Source organism: Cetorhinus maximus, chromosome 13 (genome assembly GCF_964194155.1).
Source record: "Cetorhinus maximus chromosome 13, sCetMax3.hap1.1, whole genome shotgun sequence".
In the NCBI taxonomy this organism is placed as follows: Eukaryota; Metazoa; Chordata; class Chondrichthyes; order Lamniformes; family Cetorhinidae; genus Cetorhinus; species Cetorhinus maximus.
Window position 1 is genome coordinate 102,653,550 of NC_135891.1, and position 18,775 is coordinate 102,672,324.

An 18,775-nucleotide genomic window follows, 5' to 3' on the forward strand; every position below is an offset into this window, starting at 1 on the left:
GGGTGCTATGAACTGAGCCACAGTTGACACCTCCAACAGATGAGTTAGTAACTCTTTCGAGTTATCAACAGTCACAGATTGTAACTCTTTCGAGTACATTCACAGTTCTTGATTTCCGGGAGTGGGACATGAACCCACAACCTTCTGATTCAAAGGCGAGGGTGCTATGAACTGAGCCACAGCTGACACCTCCGTGAATCAGTGGTAGAGGGAGTGGATGTTGAAGGTGGTAGATTGGGTGCCAATCAAGCAGACTGCTTTGTCCTGGATGGTGTTGAGTTTCTTGATTGTTGCGGGAGCTGCACTCATCCAGGGGAGAGCATTCCATCACACTCCTGACTTGTGCCTTTTTGATGGTGGACAGGCTTTGGGGAGTCAGGTGGTGAGTTACTCTTCACAGAATTCCCAGCCTCTGGCCTGCCCTTGTAGCCACAGTATTTATATGGCTAGGCCAGTTCCGTTTCTGGTCAATGGTATCCCCCAGGATGTTGATAGAGGGGGATTCAGCAATGGTAATGCCATCAAAATGTCAAGGGGAGTTGGTTAGATTCTCTCCTGTTGGGGATGGTCATTGCCTGGCACTTGTGTGATGCAAATGTTACTTGCTACTTATCAGCCCGAGCCTAAATGTTGTCCACGTCTTGCTGCACAGGGGCACAGACTGCTTCAGTATCTCAGGGGTCATAAATGGTGAACATTGTGCAATCATCAGCGAACATCCCCACTTCTGACCTTATGGAGGAGGGTAAGTCATTGATGAAGCAGCTGAAGATGGTTGGGCCTAGAAAACGATGCTGAGGAACTCCTGTAGTGATGTCCTGGGACTGAGATGATTGACCTCCAACAACCACTACCATCGTACTTTTTTGCTAAGTATGACTCCAATCCAATTTCCCCTGATTCCCATTGATTCCAGTTTTGCCAAGCTCCTTGATGCCACACTCGGTCAAATGCTGTCTTTTTGTCAAGAGCAGTCACTCTCACCTCACCTCTGGGGTTCAGCTCTTTTGTTCATGTTTGGATTAAGGCTTTAATGAGGTCAGGAGCTGAGTGGCCCTGGCAGAACCCAAACTGAACGTTAGTGAGCAGGTTATCGCTGAGTAAATGCTGTTTGATAGCACTGTTGACAACCCCTTTCATCACTTTGATGATTGAGAGTGGATAGATAGGACTGTAATTGGCCAGATTGGATTTGTCCTGCTTTTTGTGGATAGGACATACCTGGTCAATTTCCCACATAGCTGGGTAGATGCCAGTGTTGTACCGGTACTGGAACAGCTCAGCTAAGGGCGTAGCTAGTTCTGGAGCACAAGTCTTCGGTACTATTGCTAGAATATTGTCAGGGCCCATAGCCTTTGCAGTATCCAGTGCCTTCAGCTATTTCTTGGTATCACGTGGAGCGAAATGAATTGGCTGAAGACTGGCTGTGATGCTTGGGACCACTGGAAGAGGCCGAGATGGATCATCCACTCGGCACTTCTGGCTGAAGACTGTTACAAATGCTTCAGCCTTCTCTTTTGCACTGATATGCTGGAATCCCCCAACATTGAGGATGGGGATATTTGTGAAGCCTACTCCTCCTGTTAGCTGTTTAATAGTTCACCACCATTCACGACTGGATGTGGTAGGACTGCAGAACTTAGATCGGATCCGTTGGTTGCGGGATTGCTTAGCTCTGTCACATGCTGCTTCTGCTGTTCGGCATGCAAGCGGTCCTGTGTTGTAGCTTCATCAGGCTGACACCTCATTTTTAGGTATGCCTGGTGCTGCGCCTGGCATGCCCTCCTGCACTCCATTGAACCATGGTTGATTTCCTGGCTTGATGGTAATGGTCGAGTGGGGGATAGGCCAGGTCATGAGGTTACAGATTATGGTTGTATACAATTCTGCTGCTGCTGATGGCATCCATGAGGCTCTGTGGGCCGAGCTGAGTTGCTAGATCTGTTCAAAACCTGTCCCATTTGGCACAATGGTAATGCCACATGGAGGGTCTGCTCAATATGAAGACGGGACTTAGTCTCCACAAGGACTGTGCCGTGGTCACTCCTACCAATATTGTCATGGACAGATGCATCTGCGCCAGGTAGATTAGTGAAGACAAGGTCAAGTAGGTTTTTCCCAGTGGGACAGGACATACCCAGGAATGGTGATGGTGGCGTCTGGGACATTATCTGTAAGGTATGATTCCGTGAGCATGACTAGGTCAGGCTGTTGCTTAGCTATAGTCTGTGGGACAGCTCTGTCAGTTTGGGCACAAGCCCTCAGATGTTATTGTGGAGGACCATGCAGGGTCAATAGGAGTGGGTTTGCTGTTGTAGTTTCCGGTGCCTAGGTCAATGCCAGGTGATCCATCCAGTTTCATTCCTTTTTGTAGACTTTGTAGCAGTTTTGATACAACTGAGTGACTTGCTAGGCCACTTCAAAAGACATTTAAAAGTCAAGGTTGCATGTAGCCCAGACCAGGTAAGGGCAATAGATTTCCTTCCCTGAAGGACATTAGTGAACCAGATGGGTTTTTACGACAACCAACAATGGTTTCATGGTTACTATTACTGATACTAGCATTTTTTTTTATTTGTTAAAGATTTATTAACTGAATTCAAATTCCACCAACTGCCATGGTGATATTCGAACCCATGTTTCCGCAGCATTAGCCTGGGCCTCTGGATTACTAGCCTGATGACATTACCACTATGCCGCCGCCTCTGTTCAAGAAAAACCTTTGTAAAGGCATGGAAGCAGTCTGCAAAACAAACACTTTGGAAGAGGATGAACAAGGTACCAGAAGTAAAATTCTGTGTTTTAACTACAGTCACATGCAGCTAGAAATATAGATCACCATCATCATAATGCCAGATTGAGAGTCTACAGACAGGGGAATCCCAATTTCAGAGCACTTGTCAGCCTTAGCTCAGAGCTTTCGCCTCTGGAACAGAAGGTGCTGTGTTCCAGGTCCACAATGAAACAAATGCAATCCAGGCTGATGCTTCAATGTAATACCGAGGGTATGCTGCATTGTTGGAGGTGCTGTTTGAGATGAGATGTTAAATCGAGATCCCAACTGCCCTCTGGTGAACGTAGAAGACCCTATGGCAATCTTTGAAGTGCAGGGAAATTCTCTCTGGTGCTCTGGCCAACCCTTATCACTTAACCAACTATACTAGAACAGTTTCATTTGTCATTTATCTCATTGTCGTTTGTGAGATCTTGCTATATACAAATTACAAAGTACCCTACACAAGTGGCTACACTTCAAAGGTCATTAATTGACTGAAGTGCTTGCAATGCCCGGTCAAGCAAGGCTCTATATTAATGTGTCCCTTCATTTCATTATCATCAAGACATTGAACCTGACAGGAAATTCTGTGCAAGAAAAAATTCTGCTTCAATGTGCAATAACATGTGTTTAAAATTTTCAATGCATACTAACTGATATAAAGTTTCTGGCATAAGATTCAGAATGTACATTCTGAAGCACATCACTGTATGACCATACTTAGGCTCAAAAATATCCAAAAACTAAATCCATATGGCTTGCACAAACTTGCTATTTTTTAAGAAGTAGAGCCATTATGGTTGTCACTGGCAGAAAACACCTGGAAAGATCCCATCATACAACACTCATCTTTATCTGTAATTGACCAAAAGTCATCAGTCAATTCACTCTACTCCTCAAGAAGCGTTTGCCTCTGGATTTTACTTAATCTTCTGTTCTCCTCACCTGAAGGTAGAACGTGAATCATGCTGCAGAACAGATAATGGGTGTCAGCAGACATCCAGGATTTCCTTCCTTGAACAGGTCAGTGTTCTTGTGACAAGCCTAGGCAATGAATGCTGGCAGGCAGGTGACCACTGTGGTTGTTATAGCCCGAGCAGAGGCCTGACCTCACCCAATATCCAAAAATATAGAATACTAACCAGTTTATAAGAAACAGTAAATTGAATTGAGATTTAGATCAGCCACGATACAACTGAATTGCAGAACAGGCTCCAGAAGCTCATGCCCTACCTCTGTTCCTATGTAACAATAACTTTGGTTGACTCTGGGTATCACATTTTAGGAAGGATGAGAAGGTAATGCAGAGGGTTCAGAAAAGATTTACGAGAACGGTTCTGGATGAGAGACTTCAGTCATGCAAAGAGGTTAACGAAGCTGGGATTTAGAGAAAGTGGCGAAGAGATTTTATAGAGGTGTTCAAAATCATAAGGGCAGAGTAGATAGGGAGAAACTGTTCCTGTTGGTGTAAAAGTCAAGAACCAGGGAACACAAAATTAAATGGCTGGCCAAAGAATCAGAGGCAACAGGAATAAAAACATTTTTTCCCAGCAAGTGGTTATGATTTGGAATGAACTGCCTGAGAATGTGATGGAGGCAGATTCAATGTGCCCTTCCAAAGAGAATTAGATATTTACCTGAAGAGAAAAAAAACTGCAAGGCTAAAGGGAAAAAGAATGGGGCTAGTTAAGTAGCTCTTTAAGAGAGCTGGTATAGATACTGCTGCCTGAATGCTCTCCTTCCATGCTGGAACTATTCTATGATTTTTCCACTCCTGAGCCTATCGGCAAAAGGTCCATTTTAATTATAGCGCTACGCCTCAGATGGACTCAGCTAACTTGATGTAAACCAGGTATTGAACGTAGAACCTTGCCGGTCCACATAATTTAGGGCAAATTATGATACCAATCACTCTTTCAACCTTTTACAGTTGTGGATTTTGGCTAGCTACACATTTGGTTTACATCCAAAATCTGAACAGGAATCCAGGAAGTGTGGTATATTTGGTTTTCTCCATTTCACCAACATTTTAGAGGTCTGTGCACTGGTAATAGATTAGCAGCACTCTAGTACTGTATAGTTGTGTAACCAACTACTTATTACCACATACAGTTAAACTGAATATCATAAACAGATTGCATTATGAACATCAATTGGAATCCAGTTGTAATGCAGAATTATAAGTGAAGAATACAAATACTAGGTGCAACAGAAATGAAATTAGTTTGCAAGGATGGTACATCAGTTTTACAAGCAACACACCAAAGAATGGTTAGAATGTGCAACTAATGCAGAAAGTACCTGTACGGAACCTCCAAGCCTGTCTGATGCCAGATGTATTCCCAAATGTTGTGTACTGGGCTGACAGCTGGAATGAGGTTCCCAAGCTCCATTGCGATCTGCCAACTGTCAATGTTAAAAAGGAAAATAAAAAGAAAAAAAACAAAACAAAAAAAAAAACAAAAGGGGAAAATCATGCTAAGGCAAGCAGATACAGCAATTATATAAAAAGCAAAATTAGTAAATATGCCAAATTAAAATTGCAGAGTGCATTAGAAAACAAGTGACAGTGAAGATGATGACAAGTGAGGCAATATCAGTGAGCAAACAGAAAATAATGGTTAAGGTGCAAGAACAATTCTAGCATACAAAGAAAAAAAAAGCTGACTTCCATATAAACAACCCATCTATTATCCCTAGCTTTAGAACCCCTTTCACTTTCCAATTAAATGGATGAAATTCTGAATTTACTTAGTTATGCAGTAGGAAGTAATTTTCCAGAACATTCCCCTCTCACAGGAGATTGAATATGTTGGACAGAGTTCAGTAGGAGCAGGCTCAAAGGAATGCTGTCTTTTTCTTAGACAAGTGTAAGGGGCTCCTAGACTTCATTATCACCAAGACTGAGACAATCTGATCAGCTGCCTCTGCTGCATCCCTCCCTTCCACTAACACACTGGGTCAAGCTTGCTTTAGGGCTCCCCTGTGCCATAGCCCTGAACTTGCACCTTTTTTAGTTTCCCTCCTAGCTCCAGTCATGGCCTCTCTGAGCTCATCTTGTCCATGAGACCCACCTCCTGGTCCCTCAATTCTATTCCCACTAAACTAATCATCCAAGTTCCCCTCCGTACCCCCATGTTAGCTGATTTGAAAACAATTCTCTCTCTTCAGGTGTTGTCCCTCACTCCTTTAAATTTGCCGTCATCACCCCTCTCCTCAGGAAAAAAAGCCACCTTTGATCCCGCTGTTCTCGCGAACTACCATCTGATCTCCAACCCCATCTTTCCTTTCCAAAATCCTCGAATGTGTTGGTGCTTTTCAAATCTGTTGCCATCTTCCCTGGAACATTGTGCTTGAATCCCTCCAATCAAGTTTCTGCCTCTGCCATAGTACCGAAATGGTTATCAAAGTCATAAATGACATCTTATGTGACTGTGACTAAAGTAAACTTTTACTCCTCGTCCTTCCCGATCATCTGCAGCCTTTGACTTAGCTAGCCACACAGTCTTCCTGCAACGCCCCTCTACTGTTGTACAGCTGAGTGCGACTGCTTTCATGTGGCTCCATTCCTATCTATCTAATCATAGCCAGAGACCCCGCCTGCTCCCACACTGTTACCTCCAGTGTCTCTCAAGGATCTATCCTTGGCCCCCTCCTATTTCTCATCTGCACACTGTCCCTTGGTGATGTCATCCAAAGGCAATATTATTTTTCACATGTAGGCTGATGACAGCCAGCTTTACTTCACCACCACCTCCCTCAATTCCTCCACTGTTGCTAAGTTATCAGGCTGCTTATCCAATATCTAGTACTGGACGAGCAGCAATTTCCTCCAATTAAATATCCAGAAGACCAAAGCCATTGTTTTTGATCCCCACTCCAAACTCTGTTCCCTGGCAACAACCCGAGATTAAGTCAGCCTCTTCACAACCTTGCCGTCACATCTGGCCCCAAGATGAGCTTGTGGCCTCATATTCATGCCATCACTAAGACCGCCTATTTCTATCTACATAACATCACCCTACCTTGCCTGTTTCAGCTCTTCTATTGCTGAAACCCTCATTCACGCCTTCATTACCTCGACTCGACTATCCTATTGCACACCTGGTTGGTCTCCCACATTTTCCCTCAGTACACTTCAGATCATCCAAAACTCTGCTACCCATACCCCAATTCGCACAAAGTCCCGCTCACTGCTCAGTGACCTACAATCCTCCCAGTCAAATAATGTCTTGACTTTAAAATTCTTATCCTTGTTTTCAAATCCTTCATGGCCTTGCCCCCTGCCTATCTCTGTCATCTCCTGCAGCCTCACAAACCTGCAAGGTGTCTGTGCTCCTCTAATTCTGGTTTCTTGTGGACTTCCAATTTGAAGTGCTTCACTATTGGTGACTGTGCCTTCAGTTGCCTCGGCCCCGAGCTCTAGAATTCCCTCCCTAAACCTTCCTTTCCTCCTTTAACATGCTCCTTAAAACCTACTTCTTTGACCAAACTTTTGGTCACAGACCTACCATCTCCTTATGTGGCTCAGTGTCATACTTTGTTTTATAAAGCTCCTACAAAGCACCTCAGGCCATTTCATTACATTAAAGGTGTTATATAAATACAAGTCATGAGGGGACATAAGTTTAAGGTGAGGGGCAGGAGGTTTAGGAGGGATGTGAGGAAACCAGAGGGTGGTGACGGTCTGGAATGCGTTGCCTGGGAGGGTGGTGGAGGCGGGTTCCCTCACATCCTTTAAAAAGTACCTGGATGAGCGCTTGGCACGTCATAACATTCAAGGCTAAGGGCCAAGTGCTGGTAAATGGGATTAGGCAGGTAGGTCAGGTGCTTCTCGATGAGCTGAAGGGCCTCTTCTGCACTGTGTGATTCTGTGAAGTTGCTGTTGTAAATTGTTACTACTATGTTCCTTATATATTGTTAAAGAATGCAAATTTGCAACAGTAAAAGCATCTGATCAAGTAGCAAATTGATTTAGAAAACAAAATGATCCGATTAAGCGGGTAATTTTCAAAGCATTTTGAATAGATTCAGAAAAAAGTTCAGATTTTTTTTTTCTCTGTCAGCCCACTAAAATTTTACATGTTTAATATTTTGGTTAAAAGCAATGATGTCAGTGTAAATCTGACCCAAATATGAATTTGACATTTATACTCGCCTCTGCTCTGAACCAGGACAGATGCTGAACAGAATTAAAATTACTCAAGGGTTTAAAATAAAGCTAATAAACTACTTCGCGATTTGAATACAGCTTCTTCAACTCTTCCATTCGGTTTCATTTCGAGTGTATCATAATACAGTCAAATGGAACATTTTTGGAAAAGTGGCAATTCTTTCTTACTTTAAACTTTACACCTACATTGTCTATTATTTCTTTAGCCTCTTTCCCGTTTTAAGTCACATTTCTCATTCAAATATTTTTCTTGCCTATAGATTTTGATGGGTAAATTCGGAACTCAGGAAAGGTAATAACTCAGCATACATTCGAAAAACACCCTGAACAAAAAGCCCATGGCCAAAGTTACTGCTTCAAGGTGACTGAATCAAGTTAAACACCTTTTGATGATATTGGATGTCATATTTCTCCTTGTGACTTGTGTCATACTGAGGAAACATGCTCAATGCTTTCATGCATGTAAAGAAGCAGATAAAGTTTAAGTGTTTATGAAGCAAACAGGTCATGGCTTAAGCTGCAGCTATTTCCAGTATTTCATGTGATCATATGTAACTAACAGTTTTTCACTCAAATATTCAGCTTTTTGGCCCGCAGTTACACTGGCGGCTAGAAAACTAGTTTACAGTTGTAAACAGCTGGAAGTACAAACAAGACTTTTGAAAAACCGACCTCCTTAAATGCCACTTAAATTAAAGCATATTACAAACGACAATAAGGGGGCTGCACATTATCATTTAGCTGATGTGAGATCAGCTGAAATCATTATGCATGGGTGCAACTGTTTTGGTGGATCCTTCCTGCCTTATGAACACAAGGTAAACTGAAGTGGGAAAGGCTAAGACCCATACCAGAAAAGATGGTTCAAAACCATGAACGTGACTACATTGAATCCTAGCTCAGCAATGGTATTCTCGGACCCAAAACACTGAAAGGAAGATCTCAGCAGGTCTGACAGCATCTGCGGAGAGGGATACAGTTAACGTTTCGAGTCCGTATGACTCTTCATCAGAACTAAGGAAATATAGAAATGTGGTGAAATATAAGCTGGTTGAGGGGGGTGGGACAGGTAGAGCTGGATAGAGGGCCAGTGATAGGTAGAGGCAAAGAAGAGATTGCCAAAGATGTCATAGACAAAAGGACAAAGGGGTGTAGACGGTGGTGATATTAGCTGAGGAATGTGCTAATGATGACATTACGGGTAGAAAGTAGGATGAGCAAGTGACAGATAGCCCTAGTGGGAGTGGGGTGGGGGGAAGGGATTGAAGTAGGCTAAAAGATAGAGATAAAACAATGGATGGAAATACATTTAAAAATAATGGAAATAGGTGGGAAAAGAAAAATCTATTAAAAAAATTTCAACACACCACCCTGCTCTCATGCCCACATGTCCGTCCTTGGCCTGCTGCAATGTTCCAGTGAAGCTCAACGCAAACTGGAGGAACAGCACCTCATCTTCCGACTAGGCACTTTACAGCCTTTCGGACTTAACATTGAGTTCCAATAATTTATAATTTTTTATTTGTATATATATTTTTCTTTTCCCACCTATCCAGCTCTACCTGTCCCACCCCCCTCAACCAGTTTATATTCCACCTCATTTCTATATTTCTTAGTTCTGATGAAGAGTCATACGGACTCGAAACGTTAACTGTGTTCCTCTCCGCAGATGCTGTCAGACCTGCTGAGTTTCTCCAGCTATTTTTGTTTTTGTTTCAGATTTCCAGCATCCTCAGTATTTTGCTTTTAACTGATAGGAAGATATTTGGATTCAAGCAGATGCTACCAAGATTTATATTAGAGCCATATACAAGACATTATTTGTGTTTGCTATTATGTAAATCTGAAGTCAGCAGAAAATTCACTTCTGGCCCCACTTAGTGTGTTGGCAAATAGTAGAGATTTTGGTACAGTTAATGCTTGGTGTGTCCTGCTGTGATGTTCACAAAAATGCAAATTTACACTTGTAAATCAACAAGATAAAACTGGGAAGTTTATTCTTCCTCTGAAGTTTCTTACATTTCACTGATGCACTCCTCTTCTGTTAATATTCAAAATGAGTTACAATCACTGCAGAAATGCTCAAATGCAAAGAATCTCACAATGAGAAACTGTTACTCCCATGAATGAGAGAGGCCCCATAGTAGATGTGTGACAGAAGTATAAGAATGCAAGAAGTAGGAGCTGAAGACCAGATGGCCTGCCGAGCCTGCTCTGCCATTCATCACGATCATGACTGATCTTGGGCTTCAACTCCACTTTTCCCATTTCCCATATCCCCTGATTCCCCAAGGCCCCAAAAATCTGTCTATCTCAGCCTTAAGTATATTCAATGATGGTGCATCTGGTGCAGAGAATTCCAAAGATTCATAACCCTTTTGAGTGAAAAAATCTCTCATCTCAGTCCTAAATAATCAGCTCTTTATCCTGAAACTCTGCCCCCTTGTTCTAGATTTCCCAGCCAGGAGAAACAGCTTATTTGTATCTATCCTGTCAAGTCCCTTAATAATCTTGAATATTTAAACGAGATCACCTCTCGTTCTTCTAAACTCCAGAAAATATAGACCCAATTTACTTAGCCTCTCATCATCGGACAACCCTCTCATCCCAGGGACCAATCTAGAGAACCTTTGCTATACTGCCTCCAATGGAAGTATATTCTCCCTTAAATCTGGCGACCAAAACATTGCACACCATATTCTAGGTATGGCCTCAACAAAGACCAGACTTCTTTACTCTTGTACTTCAATTTTCTTGCAATAAAGACCAAATGCCATTAGCTTTCCTAATTGTTTGCTGTACCTGTATGCTAACTTTTGTGTTCCTTGTATCAGTACACCCAAGTCACCTGAATATCTACATTCACAAGTTTCACACCTTTTAAAAAATATTTTGCTATTCTATTCTTATGACCGAAGTGAGTAATCTCACACTCGCCCACATTATACTCCATCTGCCACCTTGTTGCCCACTCACTAACCCTGACTATATCTTTTTGCTGCTTCTTTGTGTCCTCCTCACAGCTTGCATTCCCACTTAGCTTTGTATCATAGTCTTGAGTTATGAAGGCATTCCTTATTAGAGGAATAAGTGAGATACACTCCACTGCTGCCAACTAAGCATCCGATGGAAATATTAGCAAGTGCAAAGCATGTTTTAACATTCAACTGTGGTATGTGAATTGCCTCTCTTAAGGCTGAGATAGACAGATTTTTGGGGCCTTGGGGAATCAGGGGATATGGGAAATGGGAAAAGTGGAGTTGAAGCCCAAGATCAGTCATGATCGTGATGAATGGCAGACAGGTAGGTCTTCAGAGTCAATATCACAAGTAATTGTTTTAACATATGTAAAACCAAGATATAAACGCGCCAAGAAAGTAAGGATGGAAAATGGCCACTACACAGAAACAGTGCTTTTATAATACCCAACTTCCTCAAAATAAAGCATGTTGCAAGTATGATACAACCACCATAAAGCAAGAGACTACGGACAATTTATGGCAGTAGGTAGAAAGTAAGAAGCATAACATGTCATGGTCATGTAATGCATTCTATTAAGTCATAAACATCATAAATTCTGTTGGATAAATCACAGTAGAATGCTGATGCGACAGAGTAAAAGACAAGTGTATAACCAATGCCAGGTAAGCAAACCTATGCAATTTCCAGTGGAAAAGGAATGCTGATCACAAGTTACAATACATCATCATTAGAAACACACAATTGCTTATCAAAGTGATAGCATGTAAATGCTTATACATTTCATTGCGCATAAGAAATAGTAGGCGGTTATTTGGCCCATCAAGCCTGCTCTGCCATTCAATAAGATCAGGGCCTCAACTCCACTTTCCTGCCTGCAATGATTCAAGTATTAAATTCTAAAGTAGCATTTATTATTTTGAACAACAATTTTATCCAATATTACTTTTGTCATAGTACATGGAATTCCCTACTGTAACCTACTGCACAGTAAGCAACATCTCTGAGTTCATCCAGTGCACAGATGTAGAGTTTCACCACACAGTTTTAATTGTCTGTCATAATTTGGCAATTTCTGTTTCCTGGATTAGATCCAGTTCTAACAAAGATTACTGAGTATGGTAGCTCACGCACATGAGTAAAGGTAAAGGTACCGAGGCTCCAGTATTCTGCCAGGTGATTAGACTGCAGTACAAATAAAATTTGGACTAAGCACATATCAATAGAAAGGTGCTTGTGAAAATCAAATACAATACAAAAACCTCTTAAAAAAAATTTATTCACAGGACGAGCAAAATACTGACAAGCCTCTATTCATTACTCATCCAAAGATGTTGCTTGTGTGCATTTATCTTGAGCAATTATTTTACAATTCAGTCAAGCTACGGCTTGGAACTGGAGTCACATACAGATTAGGCCAGGTAGGCATGGCAGGTTCTCTTTTGTAAAAAAGCTTTATGAACGAGTTGAGATTTTATGACAATTCAGCAATGTTCATGGTCATTCTTTTCTATTACAGGACAGCAAAGCATCAAATTTGTTGAATTCAGTTTCTCAACATGGGATTGAAGCTGGGATTGAACTCACAACCAGAGTTACCACAGGCCCAATAACAGAGCTGAGATATTATCCTCTAACACTACACTATCATATCTTGGTGCAACATTATGATGAAACCAGTACAGGAATGCAAGAGTTAAGATTTGGAGTTTCAAGATTTCAAAGTATTTTACGATATAGCACTGCAATGTACAAGTAGCATGCAAATTTCAAACTGGCAAAACCAGTCGCTGATGGAAACACAACAGTTCACACAACAGTAGAGAGTTACTAGACTGTAGCACATATTTAGTAAATCAACTTTAAGATCATTTCATGGAAGCACCCATATATGGTTATGAAGAAAATATTTACCAAGTTCTTACCTGTTTGGTTTGTTGTGGTGCTTTATCTCGGTTGGGTGGTGAGAGTGGTATGTCAGCATGGATTGAACCAATAGGAGTTGGCTGAAGTTAATGAAAAAAAAACTCGTGTTACAAAAAGCTCCTTTTTCTGTTATTGCTGTTGTGGGTCTTAGCTTAGGTTGTCCTTGGTTGGGATAGAGAGGCACTGCTAGAGGAACGGCTGTCAGTAATCTTATTAAATAGCCTTCTAACTACATACAGGACAAAGCTTAGCAAGAGGCTTCACATAGAACCATCCCTCAGTAGGCTCTGTTGTCATGTGATCTTACATCACTGATGATGTTGTCTATTTATATATTTAACATTAATCTTTTACACTATATTTCCCTTCAAATCTCTGACTCTATTCAATACATTATCCTGTACATTTTATTCCCCCCAATTTTTCACTCATTCCTCCTCTTGTGAAGTTAGCAACCCAAATCCTTGGGTAACCACCACTCAAGTAATCAATCTTCATGCAAGCTTAGACAGTAAGTGTTGATATGCTATTTAACTGGGAGATGTCACAGCCAAGTCCTGTGTTTTTCTCATTAGACATCAATAAATCTATACTTTATAGTAGGTGTCACTAGATAGTAAGCAGGAGCGAGAACGCTGGGCAAATTTTCTTTTGCCTAGGGACATTGTTGCCAATTGAGAGATCAGGTTTCTCATTTGCTAGATACTTGTAATATACCCTGGGATTTATCCAGTCTGCAGCATTCAGTGCCGTACCATGTGATACAGTTACTCACTAAGCAGAAACGTGGCAAGATGAAATTCAGTGCAGATAAGTTGCAGGCGTTAAATGGAAAAAGAAAAATGGGAAGCACTCAATGAATGGTGTTGAATTAGCTAGGGCAAAAGCTGAAACTATCAAGTTAAAAATAATAATAGGGATGACACTGACTGCAGAACACCACAAAGAATGTTGAGTTGTATTGCCAATTCAATGTCGAAGTCCATCATGTTAACTGCTGAGTGCTCTGGTTAGGTCACACATTAAATAACACATGCAAACCCCATTACCAGAGCACAAAGCCAAATCCTAGAAACATTACAGGAAAGAGCAACACAGTTTAGCCCTAGCATCAGAAAAGTGGGTTCTGAAGAAGGCTTAGAAAAAGGAAAGTTATAGCTCATGGAATAAAAGGGACAGTAGCGATGTGGATACAAAATTGGCTGAGTAATGGGAAACAGCGAGTAATGGTTAAAGGAATTTTTTTGGGCTGGAAGAAGGTTTGTAATGGGGTTCCCCAGGGGTCAGTATTCCCTTGCTTTTCCTGATATATATTAATGACCTAGATCTTGGTGTACAGGGAACAATTTCAGAGTTCGCGGCTGATATAAAACTTGGAAGCATTGTGAACTGAGGAGGACAGTGTAGAACTTCAAAAGGACATAGACAAGTTGGTGGAGTGGACAGATAGGTGACAGTTGAAGTTCAATGTGGAGAAGTGTGAGGTGATCCATTTTGGTAGGAAGAACATGGGGAGACAATATAAAATAAGGGGCACAATTTGTAAGGGGGTGCAGGAGCAGAGGGGCTTGGGTATATATGTGCATAGATCATTGAAGGTGGCAGGACAGGTGGAGAGAGCAATTAATAAAGCATAACAGTAACCTGGGCTTTATCAATAGGGGCACAGAGTACAAGAGCAAGGAGATCATGCTGAGTTTATGTAGGGCACTGGTTAGATCTCAGCTGGAGTATTGTGTACAGTTCTGGGTGCCACACTATAGGAAGGGTGTGAACACATTGGAGATGGTGAGGAAGAGCTTTACAAGGGATGAGAAATTTCAGTTATGAAGATAGATTGGAGAGGTTGGGACTGTTCTCCTTGGAGAGGAGAAGGCTATGAGGAGATTTAATAGGGGTGTTCAAGATTATGAGGGGGCTGGATAGGGAGAAACTGTTCCCGCTTGTAAAAAGATTAAGACTGAGAGGGCACAGATTTAAAGTGATTTGCAAAAGAAGCAAATGTAATGCGAGAAGAAACTTTTTCGCACAGCAAGTGGTTCGAGTCTGGAATGCACTGCCTAAATGTGGTGGAGGCAGGTTCAATTATGGCATTCGAGAGGGCATTGGATGATTATTTGAATAGAAACAATGTGCAAGGGTATGGGGAAAAGGAAGGAGAATGGCACTAAGTCTTAATGTTCATTTGCAGAACCAGTGCAGACACAATGGGCTGAATGGCCTCCTTCTGTAACATAACAATTCTGTGATCCTGATTCTGTGAAACACGAACACAAGCTTTCGAGGGGGATGTAAGAGAGGATTTTATAAAGAATAAAGGCTACTAAGTAGAGCAGAAGGGATTAATCTTTTGAACTCTTTCAAAATAAAGGTAGAACATGGTATATGGCAATTTAAAGATTGTGGGTGATATTATGACATTGGAAAATCGCCCGAGGGGAGATACAAGAATTATTTCTAGCTTAAAAGAACCTCATCTACTCAAACAGGCTCAAGGTCTATTTACTTTAGAGGTCTTCGTCTAATAGTACCACATAGATTTAAGAGCTGACCTGATGGAGGGCTTGGTAGCATCCTTTGGCCAGATTATTCCAGTTTAAACAGATTTGGAAGGGTCAGGGAAAACAAGTTTAGACTATGTAAGAATAGGAACAGACTGGATGTTAGTCAGTTCTTCTTTTCCCAGACAGTAGTGGGCCTTGAGAATACATTGCTGGTTGGTGTGGTAGGTGCTGATTCCCACCATACCCTCAAGAGGGAGCTGGACCATTCGCGAATGAGGAAGAGACTGCATTAAAAGTGTTTTTCTACATAACACTTGGTCCATGTGATCTCCTGGACTACTTAGGCCATCATGTTGTGGGACAGGTTTTATGGACAAGCTGTTCTGCAATCACAGCATGGGGAAGGAAAAGGGGAGGCCAAAGACATCCTTGAGGGGCCAGGGAGCTGCACTCCTGGCCCACAATCAAGCGCTGTAATAACCACTTACCTTCTTGATTCAGTAGCTCCCCCTCCCTTTTACTATCAGGTAAACTCACACAGCACTTATTAAGTCAGCCTGAAAATTGCAAAGTGGATGCCTAATGTAAGTGTGTTTAATGAAGTATTTCACCTTTCCATGGCAGAACATTCACACGCCACCAAACCTGCTGCCATTCATGTGGCGGGTTGGGGATGTATTCACTTATTATAAAAAAATAAATTTCCTGAAAACATCAAATCTTGCTGGGTACATTTCCATGCATATTGATTGCTCTATGGTGTACTGCCAAATTAACAATTCTTCATACATGAGTATAGACAGCAAGTGCCAGGAGATTATTCAAATGAAAAGGGCATCACCGCTGAGCTGTAACCTGATGTACGCCAGGAGAAAGGGTTTACTCAATAACGATCAAAAGCAAGAAGCCTTGGGGTGGCTTCCTTCTCTCTAACTCAGAAGGCACCAAGGTAAATTATAGTGCCCTTACCTTTACTCTGGCTGAAATTGGCTAAGTTAGCAAAGCTGAGGAGTTATACCTGGGAACTTTCTGTTCTCCAACCAGCTGAGCTACAATAGGAGCGAATAGTTAAAATCAAACATTGATTGAAACTATGATTAGGTTTCTTTACCAGCTGTAACATATTAAATGGTCCCCTATTTTCTTGCAGCTTTTAGGGGCTCAGAGTCCAAGGCAACTTCATTTAGTTTGAAAGCCGGCTGAAAATTCTCAGAATACTTACTAGTGGTTTGCCAACCCAGTCATATTCGTAATCAAATACAAAGCCATTTCTATCAAATAAATCAGTGAAGAGTTTTCGCAGGTATTCATAGTCTGGTTTCTCAAAAAAATCAAGTCTTCGTACATAGCGGAGGTACGTTGCCATTTCTTCTACAAAAAAAAGTGAAATTAAATCGAATTTTACACTTCATTATATTCATAAATAACCCTAAAGAGAAAGAACACTCTAGGGATAAGTATAATTAGTAGATCATTCTTACTTAGATGCAATATCTCAGCTGTATTCTACTGAGCCCTATTTCATCTATTCATTATCTATTTCAGCAGTTAAAAGTAAAGCAGATACACCAAAAGTGATGCAGCATGGATCCCCTTTGGAGTACATGCCCTAACCTAGGTATTTATGTGACTAGAACAAAAACAAAAACACCTGGAAAAACTCAGCAGGTCTGACAGCATCTGCGGGGAGGGATACAGTTGACATTTCAAGTCCGTATGACTCTTCATCAGAACCAGTTCTGATGAAGAATCATATGGACTCGAAACGTCAACTGTATCCCTCTCCGCAGATGCTGTCAGACCTGCTGAGTTTTTCCAGGTGTTTTTGTTTTTGTTCTAGATTTTCAGCATCCACAGTATTTTGCTTTTATATTTATGTGACTAGTTTGTCTTGAGATCAACTACAACCTATTTTTTTTCTTTTCATTTTCTAAAAGGACACATTCCATCTGTCTTAAGTATATTTATTACACGCTTCCCTAGAAATGAAAATATTCAGGGAAAGGTACTGACCACATAACATTTACTCTTACAGCCCTCGAACTCTACATGGCAATTTCAAAGGAACAATAAATAAAGCTTACACTGTGTTTGCTTGGTTCACCTTGGTAACTCTCTCATATCAGGGTCAGAATTTGAGAGTCCAAGCCCCATTCCAGGATCTGAACCCATAACCTAGGCTGACTGAGAGACTGAGCACTAGATCAAATATGAACTGAACTGATGAGAGAGCGCCAACATGGATTTGTAAAGGCAGCGCACATCTAAGTAACCTAACTAAATTTTTTTTTGAGGACATCAATAATATTTTAGATAAGGGTGTGTCTGTAAATAACATCTATATGGACATCCAGAGGGTATTCTTTGGGAGACTTATAAAGGCAGCAAATGAACATGGGATACAGGGTAATTTGACAAGGTGGATTCAAAATTGGCTTAGTTGTAGGAGACAGAGGCTGATGACAGAAGGATACTTTAGTGACTGGAAGCCAGTGTCCAGTGGCGTACCACAGGGATCTGTGCTCGATCCCCTGTTATGTCATTTATATAAACAACATAGATGACAATGTGGGGGGTAGGATTAGTAAGTTTGCGGATGACACAAAGATTGGCCGGGTGGTTAATAGTGAGGTTGAGTGTCTTGGGTTACAGGAAAATATAGACGGGATGGTCAAATGGGCAGATAAGTGGCAGATGGAATTTAACCCTGAAAAGTGTGAGGTGATACACTTTGGAAGGAGTAATTTGACAAGGAAGTATTCAATGAACGGCGTGACACTAGGAAGTTCTGAGGAATAAAGGGTACCTCGGCGTGTGTGTCCATGGATCTCTGAAGGCGGAGGGGCATGTTAGCGGGGTGGTGAAAAAGGCATATGGGACACTTGCCTTTATCAATCGAGGCATAGATTACAAAAGTAGGAGGTCATGTTGGAGTTGTATAGAACCTTGGTGAGGCCACAGCTGGAGTACTGTGTGCAGTTCTGGTTGCCACATTATAGGGAGGATGTGATTGCACTGGAGGGGGTGCAGAGGAGATTCACCAGGATGTTGTCTGGGATGAAACATTTAAGTCATTGAAGGGAGGTTGGATAGACTTGGGTTGTTTTTGTTGGAGCAGAGAAGACTGAGGGATGACCTGATCGAGGTGTACAAGATTATGAGGGGCATGGACAGGGTGGATAGGGAGCAGCTGTTCCCCTTAGTTGAAGGGTCAGTTACAAGGGGAAGTTCAAGGTGAGGGGCAGGAGGTTTAGGGGTGATGTGAGGAAAAACTTTTTTACCCAGAGGGTGGTGACAGTCTGGAATGTGCTGCCTGGGAGGGTGGTGGAGGCGGGTTGCCTCACATCCTTTAAAAGGTATCTGTATGAGCACTTGGCACGTCAAAACATTCAAGGCTATGGGCCAAGTGCTGGTAAA

The 18,775-nt window shown here is 41.7% G+C and overlaps 1 protein-coding gene across 4 annotated transcripts in view; it reads right to left on the reverse strand.

The window, feature by feature from the left end:
* The window catches only part of LOC144688897 (casein kinase I), a 93,341-nt gene that overhangs the window by 9,501 nt on the left and 65,065 nt on the right, over positions 1 to 18,775 (reverse strand). For 2 of the 4 annotated variants that reach the window (XM_078555916.1, XM_078555917.1), the window contains exons 9-10: positions 16,581 to 16,729; positions 12,854 to 12,934 (exon numbers count right to left, since the gene is read on the reverse strand). In XM_078555916.1, coding sequence (XP_078412042.1) covers positions 12,854 to 12,934; positions 16,581 to 16,729 — 230 coding nt within the window. Of the gene's footprint in view, positions 1 to 5,077; positions 5,183 to 12,853; positions 12,935 to 16,580; positions 16,730 to 18,775 lie in introns of all 4 variants that reach the window. The other 2 variants (XM_078555919.1, XM_078555918.1) reach the window with 2 other exon arrangements.